At 41.5% G+C, this 20,453-nt stretch overlaps 1 protein-coding gene across 4 annotated transcripts in view; it reads right to left on the bottom strand.

Annotated features, from left to right (window-relative positions):
* The window catches only part of FRMD3 (FERM domain containing 3), a 249,326-nt gene that overhangs the window by 119,332 nt on the left and 109,541 nt on the right, over positions 1-20,453 (bottom strand). For all 4 annotated transcript variants that reach the window (XM_019750147.3, XM_019750148.3, XM_074330596.2 and 1 more), the window contains exon 2: positions 3,131-3,235. In XM_019750147.3, coding sequence (XP_019605706.2) covers positions 3,131-3,235 — 105 coding nt within the window. The remainder of the gene's footprint in view (positions 1-3,130; positions 3,236-20,453) is intronic.

Below are 20,453 nucleotides of genomic sequence, written 5' to 3'. Positions count from 1 at the left end.
TTGCCATTAAAAAATATGGAGGAGGGGATTACTTTGAGACCATGCACATAACCTGTTTCTCCTCAAAGTTTTGCCCATGAATTTTAGCATTCACCATTGGTTCTTGCCCACAATTTTATTGTGGTGTTCTAATGTCAGTTTCAACCTATTTCTCTCATTCCTTCTGCATTTATCAATTGTAAATCTTCTGTAATGAAGAGCTGCCACCTCTCCCTCTTTTATTTATTCAGTTATTTTATTCATATTAGTATGGACTCCTGGATATTTATTTTATTCTATGGATTATAATTCAATACTATTGCTATTTATTTTTGCCACTCCTTTTTCTCCAGTTTGGGCCACTGGCAGTTCTCTCAGGGTGGCTCTTTGCTTTTCCTAGGGCCCTATCTCTTAGCTTTTTGAGAACTTGCTTACCTTCTGGCACCACAAGATGCTTCAGACTCATCTTGTGATTTCCCTATCCCAGCCTGAGGATCAGCTATTTCTGCCAGAAGCCCTTGTCCCTTTTTTGGGGGAATGATATTTAGAAACCAAGATCTGGGGACTAGGTATGCTCATTGTACTGTAGTGTCATGGATTCTAGGCCCTCTCAGTGGACAGAACCTGTAAATAAATGTACTTGTACTAGCCCACATACACACACACGCCTATACTTATTTCTGTATCTATGTTTAAAAAAAAATGAGTTCATATTGATATCTCTGATTCCAATTCTAAAGACCTGCTTAATATTTTATCCATATCTCCCCAATGAGAGAGTCAAAAGAAATGAAAATGGCTAATGCATTTAAGTGGTTTCCAGCTATTGTCTAGGCAATGGATCAGCAAACTATAGCCAATTGCCTATTTTTTGTAAAATGCTTTTATTGGAAAAAAAGGTTTTTTGGAATACAGCCACAGCCATTACTTTAGGTATTGTCTGTAGCTGCTCTCCACTAGAACAGAATAATTGAGTAATTATAACAGAGGTTGTGTGGGTCATAAAGCTGAAAATATTTCCTATCTGGTCTTTATACAAAAGGGTTACAGATCCCTAGTCTAGGCTATGTTTCAAATTTTCATTTGGGAGATGGAATAGAAAGAACGTAGGTTCAAATCCGATCCTTTATCCAACAATTACCAGCCATGTGGCCTCAGGCAAGCCACTGACCCTCTCTGCTCCTCAGTTTCCTTCTTCTTCACAGTGTTTTGGGGAAGACTAGAGACCATGTGAGTTAAATTCTTGGCACAAGATAGATACTCAACTAATGGTAGCTAGAATTACTTCTGCATGTTGGCTGTTTAGAATTGAGAATGGAATTTTACACAAAAAATAACTTATTTTCGGTGGTTACAGTCCACAGAGTCTGTCTGGCCCATAGGGATGAGGGTTTGACCCCTGATCCTAAATTCAAATACTCACTGCCATCACTAGCTGTGGGACCTGGGGCAAGTAATGACATCTTTGAGTTTGTTCTCTCTCCATAAAAGGCTAATATCTTCATAGGCCATAAGAAGTTATGTCTATAAATGTCTTTATCCCCAACACTGTCAGGAGACCGAAGTTGGGATGGATGCATCAAAATTAGAATCAGAATATGTTAAAATACATGTTCCTGGCCCTAGCCCCAGGGATTCTGATGCAGGAGGTCTAGAACAGGGTCCACACTAAGCATGTTTAGCAAACACCTGATGGGATTCTGTTGCAGTGCCAAGTCTGGGAATCATAGTTAATCAGTAGTAAATGCCACACAACCCCCCTCTGTGACTTCGTGTCAGCCCACAAACCTTGTCAGTGTCCTGCTCTTTTCCTCTCACTCAGTTAAAGAGTTTCTGCAAGAGCTAAAGGAAACCAAACTCCCCTTCTTCTGAGCCACTGCAATATGTCCCTTCAGAGAAGATTAGGTTCTACTGGACTCTCAGAGCTAAGTACAATTCTTCAGGATTCAGAAGAAAATCTAATCTATTCCTTCAACAGCCTCCTTCTTTACAAAAAAAAATATATATATATACTCTGTGAGCCTCTCCTCATTGTATTGGGTCAGTAAATACGAAACCAAGAAACAGGTGAAGTTATGGGGAGGGAAGAGGGGACAGGAAGATGACCAGGGACACTGGTAAGGAAGAGAACAAATTAAGGAAGTCAGAGGGGACCTGTCCCCACATCCCTGACCACCCTCAGCTGACCCTTTCACACACTGTCCTGTTGGGCAATGGAACAAGGTAAGAAGCAGAGACCGGAGCAGGTACAGAGCTTTCTAACCCATAGCTATAACCCATAGTAGGTCTGCAGAATGAGAAACCCCAGGTGATGGGAGCTGAGATGGAGATTCTGAGTCCTTCTGGATGTGAGGAGCATGCATCCCTGTCAGTCTGGCACATGCCATGCCTGAACATACTTAGGCTGGTACCATAGCACAGACTCCCCTGTTCACTCTTACACACCAACAGAGACCAGAAAGGATAGATGTGTCCAGAAGCAGGGCTACAATGGGAGCTGTCATTGTACCACAGCTTTAGTGGTACCACAGGAACAGCTTTCAAAGTATCTTAACCCTTCATCTGCCAAGGCTTTTTTAAAATTGAGGTGACATTCACATGACATAAAATTAACCCTTTTAAAGTACACATTTCAGTAGCATTTAATATATTCACAGTGTTGTATAATCACCACCTATGTTAAGTGTCATTTTCATGACCCCGAAAGAAAACCTTATACCCATTAAGCACTCACTGCCCTGTTCCCTGTCGACCAATCTCTTGATTGGTGAGGGGTGGGTTTTCTCTGTAATGAGAATTGATGTAGCCATCATTTGAAGAGCTTTGGCAAACTTTGGGTTCAAAGTGCACAGGAACATTCTCTCTTCAGCCAGGTGTGAGCAGCTTTCTGGTAAGGTCTAAAGTAAGTTTTCCCTTCTCCTGCCCTACCCAGTGCAGTGGGAACAATGCCAGACTCTTACACACACACACATACACACACACACAGGCTGGTCAGTTCCTGTGGTCAATAACCACGAGAACAAGAGTACATCGTAATTGCTCTGAAAGGAAACTCTTCAGCACCCACAGCCTGAGTGACTCCCCGAAATGGGTCCAGACCGAGGTCAGCTCTTTTTTATTTATTTATATTTTTACAGAGGTCAGTTCTTACCCGCTGCTTCTCTGGGTCCACATAACGAATGCCAAAGTAGTCCTTCTCCAGCAAGCTGTAGTAATTGCAGATGTAGTCAATGAGGAACTGCCCTTTGGTCTCCCTCTGCAAAGGAAGCACATTTAAGTTTCAGCCAGCGCTCACCTTCTATGTTCATGCCTCATCACCCCGATAGATCTGTGCTTAGAGGAATGGATTCGCTCACTCCAGTCCTGGGAGCAAAGGCTTCCAAACTCCTGACTATAATCCACAGTGAGCAATCAATTTTACACTGTAAGCTGTTACACACACACACACACACACACACACACACACACACAACCAAAGGAACACCAAAAAGAGGAGCAAAAGAGACACCAAACAAGACCCTGCATAAATGTCATGCACTCATATACGTTCCATTTTATTCTACTATAACCAGTTACTTTTTCTAATGCCATTTATGATTCAGAACACTGATTTCACAACTCAGTACCTAGGGGAGATCCATAGTTTGCAAACCCACACACAATCCCACACACAACGCATCTGATTGCATGCTCCAGTTGCTCTCTAGGCATTCACTCATTCAGTCCTCACAATGATCCAAGGAGGAAGGTCCCTATTTTACATCTGAAGAAACTGAGGCACAGACAGGCTCAGTGGGTTGCCCAAAGGCACACAACATATACAGAGCAAGGTAGGATTTGACCCAGGCCACCAGGCTGCAGAATCCGGGCTCCTAACATGCCATTTTGTCTCCCTGGAGCATGGGTGAGTCCACTACAACTCTGCTAGAAGGCAGGGTCTAGATGATGTGGAAACACAATGAATGGCATCAGGCGGAACACCCTGACTCCCACCAGAAAAGGTGGAAAGCCTGCTATCTCAGGCCTCACAGCCACCATGTCATATCCATAAATCAACACAGGAAAGCATTGTGGGAGAACGGGGATAACTCAGAACTGGGACTCAAAGACCGCACAGGGTGACCTGGGGCGAACTCCGCAGCAGTAAAATAAGTTGGTTGGGCTAGATAACTTCTGAGTTGGTTAGATTATTTTTCCTTCTAGAATTCTGAGTGAGAGATGTGTCAGCCAAATCTGATTAAGATAAATATCATTACAACAAAACCCTTTTAATAGCAAAGGCCCTTCCAAGCCCTCATCAGGATATTTGATAAGACAAATTTCTGCTTCAATCACAGTCGCTGACAGACCCATGGGGTGTTTTAGGGATGGAATGTGACCTATAAAAATAAATGAAGAAATTGGAGACATTAAGTGAGCCACTCTTCCAAATCCACTAAAAGTAATTTTGGAAGGTCAGTTTGGTCTACGTTAACATGATTATGTTTTCATTAGAAACTACTACCATTAGCTGGGGAAGTTGATGAAAAAGCCTGGGATACACTGCACTGAATGACGCACTGGAACTTACAAGCCCATATTGTGATATGAAGCCTCGATTTTCCTGAAGTCACTTTTGAGTTTAATTTTGAGTGATCATTGAACCTTTACTTCCTTTCTAGGAGGACACACTCGATGTCGCTCAAAAGGGGCAAAACATCAAAATGAAATTTGTTTTTCAGTTTCTGTAATTGTTTTTAACCCAGGAGCCCCAAAATAACCAACTATATCTGATGAAAGCTAAATCCAGTGCCCAGAATACAATCAATGGATTTTGTTCCTTTTTACAGATTTACACTGTAATCTAACCATCTTAAAGAGGCTGCTGCAGGAACCAAATCACAGAACATAACATGTGAGTTCATCACTTTATGATTGGATTGCCAAGCTTTCTGCAGTAGGATTTACTACCCCCACTACATACAAGACACACAAAATACATGAGTCAAGGCAATGCCTTGGAATGACATGGGAGTGAGCAGACCTTGATCTTTCATGACAGCTACTATTAGCATTGTCTTCAATTTCATAGATCATTGTAGGAACAAGGGAGTTGAGAGGAGCAGTACTCACCTCCCAGAATTGGCATCTATGAGAGAAAAAGTAAAAAGAGAGACAAAGAGCTAGATTCTTTGGCTTAATTCCTCTTTCAGTTAATTGTTGAGGATGAATATACTTCAACCCCCCAGGTCAGTGGCAAAGTTAAAACAATATATTTGTGCTTAAAGAAAAAGAGCAATAAAAATCAATTGGCTAAGTCAGTCATGGCTTGTCATCATTGAAAAAGTATGACAGATTTCAATCCCAACTTCCTAAAACTCTAAGCCAAGATATTTGATTATCTTTTAGATATGGGGTAAGTGAGGAAAAGAGTAGCAACCCCCAAATACTTAATGTGTTGCTATACACCCAGGTTTAGAGCTTAAGTAGCTACCTTCGGGAATGAAGGTATGAATATAATCATGATAATTACTATTTATTAAACACTCACCAAGAGCTGTGTTACACACTTTTTCATTTCATCTACTAACATCCCACTGAGGTCATTAATATTCTCCCCCATGTTATACTTTCTTCAAATGGGCTCAGAAATGTTAAGTTTGTAAGTGTGTCAAACCCTGGTCCAACACCTATGCCCAAGCTGTTGTAGGAACTCAATTTGCCCATCTGCTTCCCATCTCTATGTGGAGATGGACGAAAAAAACAATATGTGGATTTGGGAGCAGTGTCAAGTGCGCCAGTTACGAGAATTTGGACACTGACAGGAACAAACACTGGTTTATCTACTGCAACACCAGGCATGCAGAGGGGCAGTTTTATAAAATACAAACCACATTATAGTAGATGTCACTGGCTAATTCCCCAGCATCCATACACCCCTTTGTCTTTCCTAATAGAACCCAGATTTTGTTCAGGTATGCACATGTGTATACACACACAACAAATACACACACACACACACACACACACACACACACACACACAGAGGAACATGTAAAGTTCATGAGCCTCAGGAAACTATAACCCACCCCTACCTCCAGGGCTCAAGCTTGGATGGTATAAGGGTTACCCCACCCCTCTTGACTGTTGGTTCAAGAAAAGACACATGACCCAGATCAGGCCAATGAGACATGAGAAGCAACTGACTGGTGTTTCTGGAATGGCTCGTGTTCACTCTTCTGAAAGGCCTTCAGGAAGAGGCTTTCTCTTCCCTCTGGACATTGTTATACAGAGGAATGAGGTCTGGAACTGCTGCAGCCATCTTGAAATCTGCTTGAGGATAAAGCCGACACAGAGTGGAGCCAAAACATTTACAGGGAAATGAAATCTGTGTCTCCAGATTATCAGTCAGGAAGTTCACCCTAAGTATGAACTTCCAGGGATGTCAACAGAATTCCTTGTTGTTTCAGCCAATACAAATTGGGTTTTCTCCTTGTGGAAGAAAATGTTCACTCAGGAAGGAAGGTGAATCAATGCCTCAGACCAAGTAGAATCATACAGAGAGGACAACAGTGCTGGTGCGAAATACCATCACAGAGATTGTCGACTAATGAGCCAGGGACCAGAGTCCATCTACCAACAAATTCAATTTGGCACATACAGTGCTTTTGTATGCTTAAGCTGGGAGGCTACACATAAACTCTGGATGCTGGCTGCTCTTGAAAAGCTAGAGGGTCTGGAAGCTCGACTACAGAGTCTGCTGGAACTCAGTATCAGCTGCCCCTTTTGTGCGAAATGAACCCTGCAGTCCGCCACATTCCCACTCATCCTATCTTCCATGTCTTCTATTTCCCTCTCCTCCCTGACCCCTGGAGAAATCTGAGTTTTCAACCCTGATCTGAGGCAAACTAGAGGCTTTCAAAAGGGTCCCTGGAAAGAGCTGTCCATGGAAGTGTTTGGGAGCTTCCTCACAGCCAGGAAAAGTCCTCAGTGGACACAGCTTTGAGCTGAGCTGCCCTGTAAGACTGCTGCACAGCCCTTGAAGTGCTAGGACCCATGGGAGGAAGAAGGGCCCAACACAGACCAGAGACTTTAGGGAGGATCACTGAGATGAGGGGAGCAGGCAATGGCCAGAAAAATCAAAAGTACAGACCCAGGATGCTGGGGACAGTTCATTCTGGGGTTGACACTGTGTCCCTAGGAACCTTCTCTGACAAATAGAAGTGGAACTGCCACTTCTGTGGTAAGAAAGGTTGTGAGGTTCTTGTTCAAAGGGCCCGGTTGCTTGGCACCTTATGCACGCAGGAGTTGCTCTTGAGAAGGGGTGGCCTCCACGAACGCACATCTGGGACAGAGCAGAATTGTCCATCTCTGCTGATTCTTCTACCTGAGAAGGAAGAATCCGTTTCCACCTGGATACCCAGAAACTCTAAAGGGGCTTCTAGAAAATTAGAAGGTCCTAAACAGCAACTGAATACTCAGTTTGCTGCCGGGACTACATCTTCCAGGCACAGGGCACTGCATTTCTCACATGAATTAAGGGCCCTGATCCATTCACCTTCATAGGCAGATGAACAAAGAATAATAAAGAGAAACCAGTGAACTAAATAGTGCTGCTTTTACTGGGAAGGACAAGCATTTATTAATTTAAGAAAGATTATGACTTGACTGCACAGCATAAAAGTGCTCTCCGTTTATATCTCTGTGAAAAAAAATTCTAGCATATTTGTGTAAATTCTTATATTTTGTTATAGTAGGCGCCATAGCTTTAACCAAAACAAAGCATCTCTTTAGAAAGAAATTAGCTTTTATAATTGGATTTGAAGTAGCAAGTGATATATTGCTTTGTTAATTGTCCCTTCCCGATGCAGACAGTAACTGGTATTTGAATTTGGCTGTGGCATACATTCAAAAAATTGCATCATTCCTAAACAGTGAGGGAAGAAATAATATTAAAGCTGTTTAAAGGTGGAGAAATATAAAGAAAAACAAGAATAGAGGGACCTCTCATGGTTGTATCTATGGTTCCCACACAGAAATTAAAAGTTTCTTTGACCAAGTAATATTCCATTGTATATATGTACCACATCTCTTTATCCAATCATCTATTGATAGACACTTAGGCTGTTTCCATATCCTGGCTATGGTAAATAATGACTTGTGTTCTTCAAATATTTTCAGGCATATGAAAGATAAAAGCAACATCTGGAGAAGCTGAAGTACCTAATTCTGAATACACATCTGTTATATAGCAATAATGAGCACATTATGCCTCAGTTGGGGGAAGAGAGAGATATGGCTATGACTGTAGCAGTGATCTAAAAAGCAGAAAATAACCACAAAGCAACCACCAAAACCAGACACTCAGGAAAATAAAAAAAATCAACAGTTGCCCGAAACTGAGCATCTGGCTATGAAAATAAAGGCAAGATGCATGTGGCTGCCTAGCTCAGCCAGGCCCTTCGGTAAAGAATCAAAACCAAATGTCTGTCTCAAGTCCATGGTAGCTCCTACACACTCGAGAAGACAGAAATACGCTGTCATCCTTATAGCAAGAGCCTTGTAGTATCAAGGGGAATATTAAAGGGCCCTAAGGAAGAAAGACAAAAAGTTCACCCATGAAAAGAGGTAGCAGCCAGAATGGGTTAGCCACTCCACTGTCTGGATCCCCAACGGGATCTTATCAAGGAGTGCCATAGTTAAATAAGTGGGCAGGGTGGCTTGGAGTCAGTAAAGTTTCCTGCTCTTCATTTTTCTTCTGGGTGTTTTCCACCTTCAATGTCTCTCCTGTTTTCCGCAGCTTTCATTCTAAAAGGCTGTGAGTATGTGCTCAGGCACAGGGTTATTTCTCTTCTGACAGGCACACAGATCCATCCCGACGCTTGGCAAATCATATTTGATGTGTCAGTTCTTCTTAGCAATTTCTGCCACTGCCCAGCGCTCAAAAGGTTCTTCCCCATTTTTTTCTCCTTGCTGTCTCAGGGTCGAGGGCCATTACCAGGCCCAATTGTTAAAGGCATTCCCATATGAGTAATTAAAAGAAAATTCAACTCCCATCCTTTCTAAAATTTCAACAAAGTGGTTTTGTTTTTTTCTTGTGCTGAGGAAATCAATTAAGCACAGAACCCTTTCTTAGTCCTATTTATGTGTTGAGAGCTTTGGGCAGAAGGATCCTCCAATTTCTGAGAGTAATCTGACAGGGCAGCTCTTGGCACATGTAAGATGCGAGATAAAGCAGCCAGAACAAGAGTTGTTGAACGGTCAATAAAGAAATTCAAAATCACTTATAGCTAGGCTTTGCTCAGGTAGGGAAAAAACTCCCCTCAGCCTAAACCAATAAAAACTAAATAAATAAACAAGGACAAAGATGAATTTAAGAAAAGACTGTATGCATGTGGCCCTAATACATCCATGGGAGTCCACATGGCTCAGTCGTTGCATACCTTAGACACATTTAAGTATCCTCCAGGTGCTGTGAAATTTTTACCCCAAAATTCCCTCCCCAGTGTCAAACCCACACAGCTTTCTCTTTTCTCTCCCCACCCCCTACCTCTCCCCTACTTATAGGTTGGTAACCTCATTTACAGCAAGAAATCATCTTTCCAAGAAAGAGGAGGGGGGGAGAAACTGAGGAAGCCAAGGCAGAGAGCAGCTCAAACACGAGTGTGTGCTTAGAACTACAGAGGTAATGCAGTTTTAAAGGGCACTGTGCAGCGGCCCAACACATTTCTGTGTCATTTTCGGTGTAGTTTGCCAAAGAAGCATTCCGACAAAGGTGAGAAGGCTGGGACTGGAATGGGCTGGGCAGCGAAAAAGGAGATCCCACTGAACAATAGGTTAGTCCCAGAAAGTGTTCCACTCTTTTGCATACACATGTCTAATATGGCCGCCCCACAGGAAGTCATAATTCAGTGTGATAAGTAATAGGACAAAAGTCATTACCATAACAGGAATAACAGCTACCTACAAATTACTCACTCTGAACTAAGGGCCACTGACTGCTAACAGCTGAACACAGATCATGTCATTAGCTCCTTCCAACAACCCTAACACCAGCCTCATTTGGGTGGATGACCTTCTAACAATGTATGATTTCAACCCATCTCCATTCCTAATTCTTGCATTTTGCCCCTCTCAAACTCTACTTCCTATTTTTGCAAAGGACCAAACCAGCGTGGCCCATAATTTGCACTCTGTGGAGGCATGATGTTTCACCTCAACAGTGCCATTCTAGAATATTCTCGTATCAGTAGTCAGGCCATTAGCTGGTTTGTAGCCCACACAGCCCCTGAAACAACCCTCTGTGTGCTGAGGGGATTCTTGCACACACACACACACACATACACACACACACACACACACAAGAATGATTTATCACAAATATTTAAAGACTGAAAGGCGTAGGCTGTGTTCCCCGACGATCACACTCCCCCTTTCTTCAAGTGATCAGTCACAAAGGAGGATAAACATCTTAGTTATATTTACATCTCTTCTGACTACACAGAAACCCCAAGCCAAGGGCGTTTTCTTTTTTATGAAACTAAAAATGTAGAGAATGATTGATGTGAATTTTAACAGCCATTACCAGCTATTATGAACCAGCTTTCTTCCTTAACTGTCTTCTGCCTTTTTTGCTAACTCTTTACAGTAGACAGCAGCTTCCTGAAGGAAAATATCAGATGCAACCTACCAGCTCTTTGCACCCACAGAACATTTTCCTCCATTGTTTAACAATGCACAATACAGAGCCTGATGGTACTGTATAAACACATAAGAATCCACAAAAACACTCAAAAACAAGTATAAAAGTGAGAACCCCTTCAAGGAATCATTCTTAGGAAGGCATGAGAAGATATTCAAGACAACATAAAATAAAATAAAAATCAAGATGGAATGAAAGATTTTGGTAAAATTCCTATTTTTACACTGTGCATATTTATACAATTATATATACATAGAGACAAGGAATAAAGGCTAAAAAGCTAAATGTTGATGGTGGTATCTGTGGGAGATAAGAGGTTATTTTTAGTTTCTCTCTGTGCCTATTTGCATCTTCTAGCTTTCCTACAAATTACAAGCACTGGGTTGGTTATCAGTGTACTATATTTCTTTCTGATCATTTTTTAATCACTGAGGTTTAATCACTGGTTTACTCTCTGATAACTTACTGACTCTCCTTCCATAGGGCAATGGCTAGAACTATGCTTAAGACTCACAAATCAGAATTCCAGTTATCATCATATTATCCAGAAGGCCTGCCTTCTTTTCCTCCAAGAGAAGCAACAGACAAGAGGCTGGGTACAGGGACGATGTGTCTGATCTGGAAATCCCAGTACAGGCTGCGAGTTCCCTGCCTCTACCAATGAATGGCCCTGGGCAAGTTACCAACCTTTCTGACCTCTAGGTACTCAGGTATACAAGAGTAAGCTGGCCAGGATGACACTGAGAGTCCATCCCAGACCTGAGCACCGGCAGACCTGGGTTTCCACACTTTCTCCTCAGCAGAGGGCTGCCGCACACTGGCTAAGGCTCATGTTGATTTATTTGCATCTAAATGCAGATAGTGGAGGCCCCTGAAAGTTGCATGCTGGGACAAGGAAAGGGAGCTCAGGGATAAAGAAAGATGATGTCGAAAGTGTCCATCACCCCTCCTCCAAGCCAATGCCTACAATGAGGGAGGGACCAGAGCTGACAGGTTTTTTTCTTTGTTTGTTTGTTTGCTTTTTTATTAGTTTCAGGTGTACAAAACAGTGTAATAGTTAGACATTTATGATTTACACCCCTCACAAAGTGATAACTCCCCTCCCCCAATCTACTACCCCTCTGACATCGCATCCAGCCGTTACATTTCCACTGTCTCTATTCTTTATGCTGTACTCCACTTCTTGTGACTATATGTATGTATGTATGTATGTATGTATGTATATATGTACATATATATATATATGTATATATATAACTATAGTTGAGATTCATTATTATTCAGCTTCAGGTGTACAGCTTTTTAGTTTGACAAGTTTGTTGGGTTGCATGATTAGCTCTTACTTATTACTGTCCTGACAAAAGTTTCTCCACTTGGTCACAGATTAAATCAAATAGTAACTTATGACGTGGGGTTGGGGGAAATGGGTAAAGGTGGTGAAAGGGTACAAACTTCCAATTATAAGATAAATAAGATCCGGGGATGTAATATGCAGCATGGTGACTATAGTTCACACTGTATTATATATTTGAAAGCTGGTTAGGGAAGATTTTTTAAGTTCTTACCACAAAAAAACGTAACTGTGAAGTGATGGATATGTTAACTTTACTGTGATACCCGTTTTGCAATATGCATATCAAATCATTACATTGTATCCATTAAACTTACACCATGTTATATGTCAATTATAGCTCAACAAAGCTGGGGGAGGGGAGAATAAATAAGGAAATACCATAACTAGTCTCCAATGTAAGCCAGAAAAAAGTAACTTATATTTCATCTTACATAGTCAATTTCTCATCTTTTGCAGCAATTCCATCACATTCCATTCCCTACTCCTATTCCCCCCAACACACACACACAGTCTGAGAAGTTAGTCATGATATTTATGCAAATTAGCCAGGGTAAAGAATCAGAAAAATAAATAGTATTACTTAGGAAATGTAAGCATCTTTAGACTTCCTAGAGCACAGAAAATAGTCCTTCTCTGCTTCTTCTGCCTCCAGTCTCAGAACACCCCAACTTTCCCTGCTTCCCTCTACCCAGCCCTCCACCCCACCCCTGCTAGTTCCTATGTCTTCCTACAAAGGGCCTCCCAATATTTCCTCACCTTCTACATGGCCAAAGTTGGAAGATGAGAAGGGCAAAAGTCAGAGAGTACCAGACAAAGAATTCTCCATGATGAACTAATGTGTCTTGAAGGACTAGTCCGAAAGCCTTAACTCTGGGTCTAGCGCTCCACTGCTCAGTTGACACGCATATGCTTTATACAAAACAGGAGAACTAGTACCCCCAAAGATTCCACCTACGACTCTTGAGAGGGAGGAAGGCCCCACAGAGAACAATCCTGGTTAATTTTTAAAATCTCAAGAAAGACAGACGAGGTGGCTTTTTCTCCTGTGAGCCAAGGAGTCCTTTGTTTGTTTGTTTGCTTTTTTATTAGTTTCAAGTGTACAAAACAATGTAATAGTTAGACATTTATGATTTATGGACAGATCAGAACACATCTTTCAACCCATGAGTGCTGTTCCCCGGTTATAGGCTACATCTCAGAAATTTACTCCCTTGGCCACTGGACAATGAACAGGACGTCAAAGGGTCCTCTTTTGCTGTTAGTCAAGGTCAGCGAGGACACACTTCAGTGAAGAGCGCAGGCACATCTGGACATGTAAACTGTATGTACCTGGTGTTCAAGCAGCTGAGTTTTATTTTGTGTTGTTATTATTTATTGTTTGGGCATGTTTGTTTGGTGGTTGTTGTTGTTTTTCTTTTGCTTCATTTTCCACATTTCCCTCCAGTTCATTTTATCACTCCACCATCATGGTTTCACTCATGACATTGTGCTGCACGAACAAAGCAGAGTTCCTCTCTAGTTACCAAAATTCTGTAACTGACGTGCTCGCCTGCTTATGGTAAAGGAGGTGCTACAGGATCTGCCCCTACATTAGAGCCTTCACGAACTATCCAGTGACACCTCTGTCCTCTGACCTTATCTGGAAATTGATGAAATCCTGCCTGGGTTCTCTCTTATTATTGCCATGTATGACTGCATAACTCTTGTTTTATCACTTTTCTCAAGGGGTCTGCCGGCATGACGGTTAACTGTCTCTCTGCCAGGCTCCCAGACAGTAGCCCCAATAGAGATGGGCTGCTCGGTACAACAGCCATGAAGATGGCGGCAGAGGAAGCTTGAAATGCACACAATAGCCAGCCCCAAACAGGAAGCTGGATATATGGAGTTGAATGCCTGCTCCTGATTTTGCAAGTTACTGGTTGGAGAATGGGACCGGCGGCCCCACTCTTGCTGCCCTTGGCTTGCATTTTCCTTTCTAGCATTTTCCTCCATCCCATTGGACACTCATTTATTAAGCTGCTAATTGCTCTCTGACTATGGCTCTCTGCCTTGTCACTCAACCTCTGCCCTCCCCCAAGGGAAAAAACAAAACACTTCATCAGCACAGGGAAATCTCTACCAGCTTCTTCTCGTGTGGGTTCAGAAAAGGGTGGACGAGAACTTTCATATCAGAATGTCAGACTCCTCAGAGTGGGCACGACACATGCTTGTATACAATTACAACCATCCAAATTTCTTAGTAAGAGCAAACATTTTTAGCACATATTATGTGCCCGGCACTGTGCTAATCCATTTACACGCATTAGCTTATTCAATCCTCACAACCACTGTGGTGGAATCACTGTTATTATCCCACACACACACACACATAGATGGGAAAATAGGCTCAAACAACATATATGAGCTGAACCCAAGACTCAAACTCTCTTCTATGCCTAACACTTCTGCTCTTTCCTCCCAAGTCACAGGTCCTCACATGCTGGGTGCACACTTTGAGAACAGTTCTTTTTCAGTAAGCTCTTCTGTTATCCAACCAACAAGTCTCTTGCACAGTTTTCCTCAGTATTCACTGGACTAAGTGTGAAAGTGCTGGACAGATACCTACCCCTCAATTTTCTATTGACAGCCTTCCCTTCTGGTTGGGACCCCCCTAACCTTAGTCTCACCAAACAAGGGGCAAAATTGTCCCTGTGTATTACTGATTTTTCATCAGGTTCTTTCCTTGCACAAATGGAAGGACCAGAAAACCATAAAATTCTCTTTCTAAAAACAACAGACTTGTTCCCCTGTACCAGACAGACTAATGAGGCCAGCCCAGCCGAGAAGGGTAAGTTGCTTAGTAACTGGAATCACATATCCCTGTGCCCCAGAGGCAAATGGCACCTTTGCTGACCCCTCAGGGTGTTTCAGAACATGATTCTTAGTGACACAGCTCCTCCCTGGAATCCTTCAGAATATTTAGGGCAAGAGTGAAAATCCTCATCGTCTCACCTTCCTCCAGGGTTGTAACATCACCTGCCCATTAGTGACCTGGCTAATTAAACAGTCACTTCCCATCATCTGTGTCTAAGGCTTCAGGCCATTTCCTCTCCCAGGCTTTTGACAAAGTCATTTTTGAGTAGGTAAGATGAGGCTAACCATAATAATTTCAGTTAATATATTACAGGTTCAACTTTTTAATGCTAGCTTGTTTGCCCTGTGAAAATGTATTAATCCTCACCCCGAACTGACTTCCCTGAATATTTTACTGTGTAAATCAGTCTTTACTGATGCAGGAAGGAAATGGCTAGAGAGAAAGGAAGATTCTATTTATGGAGGCCTGCTATGAGCAAGCTAAGTGCTTCACCTACGGTATCCTATCTAACAGTACTATGAGGTAACCTCATTTTACCATTGAGGATACTGAGGCCCAGAGAACTACTAAGGAACTCCCCTAAGATCAAACAGCTAAATTTCAAACTCCAGTTTGATTTCATTCCAAAGCTCATGTTTCTTCCATCCCATTATGTGTCTCCTATGTGTGTCCAGAAATTTCTCAGCAGTGCAGTGAGGTGGTAAGGGAGGCAGGTGGCAGTTTTAAATAGGATGGTCAGAGTAGGCCTCATGGGGTAGATGACATTTGAGCAAAGACTTGGAGGACACGAAGGCATTAGGCATAGAGATGAACTTGGGAAATGCATCCAAGGCAGGGAGAACAGGTAGGTCAAAGGTGCTAAGGCTGGAGTGTCAGGATGGGTCTGAGCAATGTCAGGGGAGGCTGGAATGAGGCTGGATCAGGGGGAGCAAAGGGGATAAGAACAGATGAGGTCAGAGAAGTGAAGGTGGCCAGATCCTCCAGGACCAAGGAGAAGGCAGGCTCAAATCACCACCAAATGATTCAACTCCCAACTTATTCTAATGACTTGAAGTATTAGCTACCAATAGTAAAGACGGATGGAAGGAGGCCAGGTGGGAGGAAGGGAGAGAGAAAAGTCCTCGAAAGTACAGACCATTACTGTGGCAGATAACTCCTTATAAAATTAGGTTGCCTTTTTGTCTGGGTAAGCAGAGAGATGGAGGGGTGGGGGAACCATAAACCTCTCAACTTATCAGCTTAATATCTTAGATGAGAAGTAAACAGTTTTAGACACCACTATTTCACTAAAACTCACTATTATAAATTATTTCCACTCAAAGAGGGATGAATATTAATATGTAACTTTTCACTTCATTCATTAATCCATGTCAAATTTTGAGTCTATATACAGAAACCTTCCTGAGCCAAGCTATCCATTTCCATTTTAATTCGGGTTACTCATGATTCTTCAAAAATCCACAGCATTTCTGGATTCAGTATATGCACAGAAATGGACTTTTATCAGATAATCCTCAATATGTAAGGCAGGACTGTTCTAGCTGCCATTCTTGTTTTTAAGTAGATACATTTATTGATACAACATATATACAGTAAAGTACACAAACCATAAGTACACAGCTCTATACGTTTTTACAAAGTGAACAAATCTATATTTGCACCCAAGATCAAGCAATAAAATAGTACTTGCTCCTCAAAAATCCCTTCATATCCATCAGTCATTACCTCCCCAGAAAGTATCTACTACTCTGATTTCTATCATCATTTTTGCCTATTTCTGAACTTTAAGTGAATGGAACCCCACAATATTGTTCTTTTGTACTGCTTCTTTAGTTCAACATAATTTCTGATATTCATATATGTTGTTGTCTGAAGTCATTCATTCACTTAATTGCTCTACAGTATTTCCATTGTATAAATACACACTGCATTAATCCATTCTACTACTGATGGACAGTGGGATAGCTTCCAGTTTGGGTTATTACAAATAAAACTGCTATGAACATACTTGTCCATATCTTTGGTGAACACATAACTATCTGTACTGGGTATATACCTAGGAATGGAATTGCTAAGGCACACTCTATGTTTACCTGTAGTAGATACTGCCTAAGCACTTTCTAAAGTGGTTGTACTAATGTACTCTCCCACTGGCAGTGTAAAAGAGTTCTTTCACATGTTTAATTAACGTATTCTTTGGATGCATAGCTTAGTACTATTAAGACAAACAGAAAGGCAACCTTCTCTATACCAGCAATCGGGTCTCTGCCATGACTGACCAGAGAGCAACCTTTGTGAGCAGCTGAGCATGTTGGCTAAATGATGCCTTGAACACATTTCAACATCAAAATATGGTCTGAATAAAATCATTGCAACTGGCAGATATTCTTTAGTATTTAGTGGGCCACAAGTAATTCTGACCAATAAGTCAACTCATTTAGCTATACATGGCTATATTTTGAAATTAACTAATCTTGCTGAGTGTCTCAAAGTATAAGTCCATCTTTTGAGGTGGCCAAGTAGTAAGAACTCTTAGAATTATGTAGGCCCCAAACACTATTTTCCCTTGTGCCTTATGGTACAGAAATCTAGGGGACTAGCCATCTATATTTGCAGGTACCAGAGCAGCATGGAAGGTCCTTTCAGTGGGAAATGTTGGCCCTCCTCACAGCCCCCTAGCATCCATGCACAAAAAGGAAATGTGCTGGCCGCTGATGGGCAGGGCCTTAAATGTTCTCAACAGTGTGTCAGCTCTGCCACCTGTATGTCTGGTGGCTCAACACAGCACATGGTTCCTACTTGAATAAACAATGCAGCTAAAAGTTGAACTCATATTAACACCAAGTAGAATGGTGGTTAACAGGGTCTGGGGATGAGGAAAATGAGGAGATGTAGGTCAAAGGGTACAAACTTTCAGTTATAAGATGAATAAGTCCTGGAGACCTAATATACAGCATGGTGACTATAGTTAATACTGTACTGTATATTTGAACTTTGCTAAGAGAGTAGATCTTAAGTGTTCTCACCACACACACCATAAAAAAACCAACACTACGTGAAGTGATGGATATGTTAATTAGCTGGATTGCGATAATCCTTCACAAAGTATATGTATATCAAAACATCACATTGTACACCTTAAATATAGGCAATTTTTCTTTGTTAATCATACTTTAATAAAGCTGGGGGAAATTTAGATAAAGGAAAATTTTTTTTAATTTAAAGTTTACTGGCGTGACAATGGTTAGTAAAGTTACATAGGTTTCAGGTGTACAATTCTGTAATACATCATCTGTATATCACATTGTGTGTTCACCACCCAGAGTCAGTTCTCTTTCCATTACCATATATATAAACAATACAGCTTTTCATCACTTTGGGCACTCACCCAGCAGAGAATCCAAATGTAAAATGTTTGTGATCTGCCCTCACCAAAAGCCTCCTTCAGGTACTTAACAGAAAAACCATACTGCCTGACAGTCCCTTAGTTTCCTCAGGATCTCCCAGTGTATTCATTTAAATCATCAGAAATCCATGGGCATAAACCTTATTATTGTAGCTTCTCACAGAAGTGCTTTCAACTCATCTCAACTGGGTGATAGACAACTCCTTAACATTCATAGAAAGGCAACAAGAGAAATAACTATTCAAGATTTCTCTATCTCTTTCCAGAATATAGTCAAAGACAGTGTCCATTATATTACCCAATGCCTATTATAAGACTTGATACAATGATTCTTCCTAGGAATGATAGAATTTTAGTCCCAGCAGGAACCAAACAGGAGGACCATGCAAAGCATTGGGATTCCCTCTTTGCTCTATCTTCCAGAAAGCTTAGAGTTAAGGATTGTGTTCAAACAAGAGAAGTACACATCACTATGCACGCACGCACACACACACACACACGCACACGCACACACACACAGACATTCAGAAGGCAAATCTATAGAGACAGAAAGTAGATGAGTGGTTGCCTAGGGCTGGGCGTGACTGCACATAGACACGAGATTTCTTTTCCGGGTGATGGAAATGTTCCAAAATTAGATTGTGGAGATGGCTAAATAACTTTGTAAATTTGCTTTTAAAAAAATCATTGAATTGTGCTCTTTAAGTGAGTAAATTTAATGGTATGTAAATTATATCTCAATAAAGCTGTTTAAAAATTCAATCTGAGATGATCACGGACATAAATGTGAAAGGTAAAACAAAGCTTCTGCAAGAAAATATCAGAGAATATTGTCATGATCTTTGAGTAGGCAGAGATTTTCTTAAATAGAACACTAAAAGTGCTAAAATGGCCTTCTTCTGAATTAAGAATGTCTGTTAGACAAAGAACATCATTAAGATAGCGAAGAGTTAAGCCACAGGCTGGGAAGAGATATCTGCTTATACGGTAGTAGCTGGACAAAATACTTATATCTGACAAGACTCAGATCCAGAATATAATTTTTAAGACACATCTACAAATAAACGAAAAGACAAACAACCCAATTAAAATGAGAAACGGTCTCGACCAGGAGTTCACCAAAGAAGATTAAACATCCATTTGGCCAATATACATGGAAAGGTGCACAAATGTCATGGTTATCTCAATTCCTAGTTCTATGTCTCTATGCCTCTCAATTTGTTCTAAGGTATTTCTCTCTTTATTGTATGTTTTGATATTCATATCTGCCAAAATGCCAACAGGAAGGAGACGGCACACTCAATATAGAATATTTCAAGGTTGCCTATCCAAAGGGATTGTTCGTGAAGGTGTGAGCTGGGTGGAGGGGCACCACCAGAGTTAGTGCTGGAACCCAATAGGAGCAAAACTGTCTCCCCCACCACACACATGTACACACAACCCATATGCAGGTGTAAAGGATGAGGGAGAAAGCAGGTACTGGCGCCCATTAGAGAGAGTCATGTAGAATAGCAGCCTCTAGAAAAACAGTGACTGAGAGTCCAGGAATATAACTGGCCCAAGGCCATCTCACAAGGAAGAAGCCGGGGGGAAAAACACCCAGACTTCACTCCCTCATTCATGTGGCCTCCTATTTGGGGGCCCCCCTTGATCAAACTCAATTGAAAGCCAAAGGACAAGTTAGTTTTTATACCAATATCATCAATCAGGTCAGCTTTCTGAGGCAGAGATGTCAGAAACTGGTTCTGGAAGGGTAAATGGAAGAGAGGTTCTCTCCATTATAAGCTGCTTAGAACCACTTTTTAAAATATGCAGGAAATAATGAACATAGACCACAACCAGTAAAACTACGCTCCTGGAACAGAAAGATTCTTTAGAGAAATTAGCTTTCCATGTGCAGTTTGTGAAGGAGAAAGAAGAGGTGAAAGGGTAGCAGTTCGTTATTATACACCCAACCAAGACAATGCCCTGCATCATTTTTCTATTGATTGGACATGGAGCTGACTCGTGTGCAACTAGACATTCTCAGGAAGGAGTCAAAGGATCCAGTTTCTTGAAGGGGGTTGTCCTTCCTCAAATTCACTTCAGAGCCACATCTAGGCACTTAGGGAAGGTGATTATCCAACAGGGATATAAAGTGCATCTCATTTTCAAAGGTACTTCTTAGTTTGAACAGCCT

This window comes from Rhinolophus sinicus, chromosome 16 (assembly GCF_057876585.1).
Source record: "Rhinolophus sinicus isolate RSI-liver-muscle chromosome 16, RSI-T2T, whole genome shotgun sequence".
NCBI lineage: Eukaryota > Metazoa > Chordata > Mammalia > Chiroptera > Rhinolophidae > Rhinolophus > Rhinolophus sinicus.
Note: the sequence above shows the minus strand (reverse complement) of the source record. Positions and strands in the feature narration are given on the sequence as shown.